The sequence below is a fragment of the Diaphorina citri genome, unplaced genomic scaffold (genome assembly GCF_000475195.1).
Source record: "Diaphorina citri unplaced genomic scaffold, Diaci psyllid genome assembly version 1.1 scaffold13464, whole genome shotgun sequence".
Taxonomy (NCBI): domain Eukaryota; kingdom Metazoa; phylum Arthropoda; class Insecta; order Hemiptera; family Psyllidae; genus Diaphorina; species Diaphorina citri.
The window spans coordinates 1-1,339 of NW_007390831.1; the positions used below are offsets into that span (position 1 = coordinate 1).

The following is a 1,339-nucleotide window of genomic DNA, read 5'->3' on the forward strand; positions in this document are numbered from 1 at the left end:
TTTCCTACCCCTTCCACTAATGACATTTCAGCTCAAGATAATTTTAGTTCAAATAGCACCTCCAATACGTGTAAGTATGGTCAAAATCAATGCCTGCTTAATATCAAATTAATATTTGTAAAGAAAGAATGGACTGGGTACAAAAGATCAAACAGATGTTATACATACATTGTAAGAGAAGTGTAAAAGATGTAAAAGAAGTTCATGTAAAGTAGAAGAATCGGCCCCACGTTCTTTCTTTATTAGAATGCAACTCCATGTAATTAATAGAATTCCCAGCATTTCCCTTTATATCCCATGCTTGCTATATCCGAAATGCATTATTAGATTGTACATGTTCAAGCAGTTATTATTTATTTTGCAACCATAACCACCGCACATTATCACTACAAACTTCGCAATAAACAGGGAAATATCCTGAGATTTTTAAAGAAAGAATGGACTGGGTACAACAGATCAAACAGATGTTATACACACATTGTAAGAGAAGAGTAAAAGATGTAAAATATCCATGGAGACAAAAGTTCGAGAAGTTCATGTCATTGTAAAGTAGAAGAATCGGCCCCACGTTCTTTCTTTATTAGAATGCAACTCCTTGTAATTAATAGAATTTCCAGCATTTCCCTTTATATCCCATGCTTGCTATATCCGAAATGCATTATTAGATTGTACACGTTCAAGCAGTTATTATTTATTTTGCAACCGTAACCACCTAACCATTATCACTACAAACTTCGCAATAAACAGGGAAATATCCTGAGATCTCGACATAGAAAACAAAGGTTCACCTTTATAATTATCATGATGTCCCACTACCCAGTAGGATCACTACTTGAGCCTAGTTTGCAACCATAATTTCTGAAGACTTTTGCTCATTGTCCTAAGATCCCTAAATGTCTAGTTTTTAATGCATGCCCGATTTTATTTTTGCTCTGTTCTCTACAGTGTTACCAGCAGATGGAAACGGAACAAGCAACAACACAAACAACAACGACACCACTTCAATTATCCCCAACTTAGACCTAGATCAACAACTAATGCCGCATACGCATCAAAGTATACACAGCAATGATCAGAAATACAACCCATCCAGTACGAACAATGGGAATAGGGCATACAGTAACAACAATAGCAACAATATTGACTACTTGAATATCTCAAATGGACCTAGAAGTCTATCTGACTCCTCAACAGCAGAGTCACCTGTTGGTAACAATGCGGATGATATTATTCTTCCTAACCAGATGAGCAATGGTCACATGAGCTCCATGGCCTCCAGCTTTCACCATCATCATGTCCACCATCATCACCACAATCCTGGCTATCATTCCAGCTATCC

At 36.9% G+C, this 1,339-nt stretch overlaps 1 protein-coding gene across 1 annotated transcript; it reads left to right on the forward strand.

The window, feature by feature from the left end:
* Positions 1 to 946: 946 nt before the first annotated feature.
* On the forward strand, positions 947 to 1,320 carry LOC103522982 (nuclear transcription factor Y subunit gamma; the record flags this gene model as incomplete). The annotated part of the gene is given in 1 exon segment (XM_017449131.2): positions 947 to 1,320. A coding segment is annotated over 1 exon segment (283 nt), but the record flags the coding sequence as incomplete, so codon positions are not given.
* Positions 1,321 to 1,339: the final 19 nt, after the last annotated feature.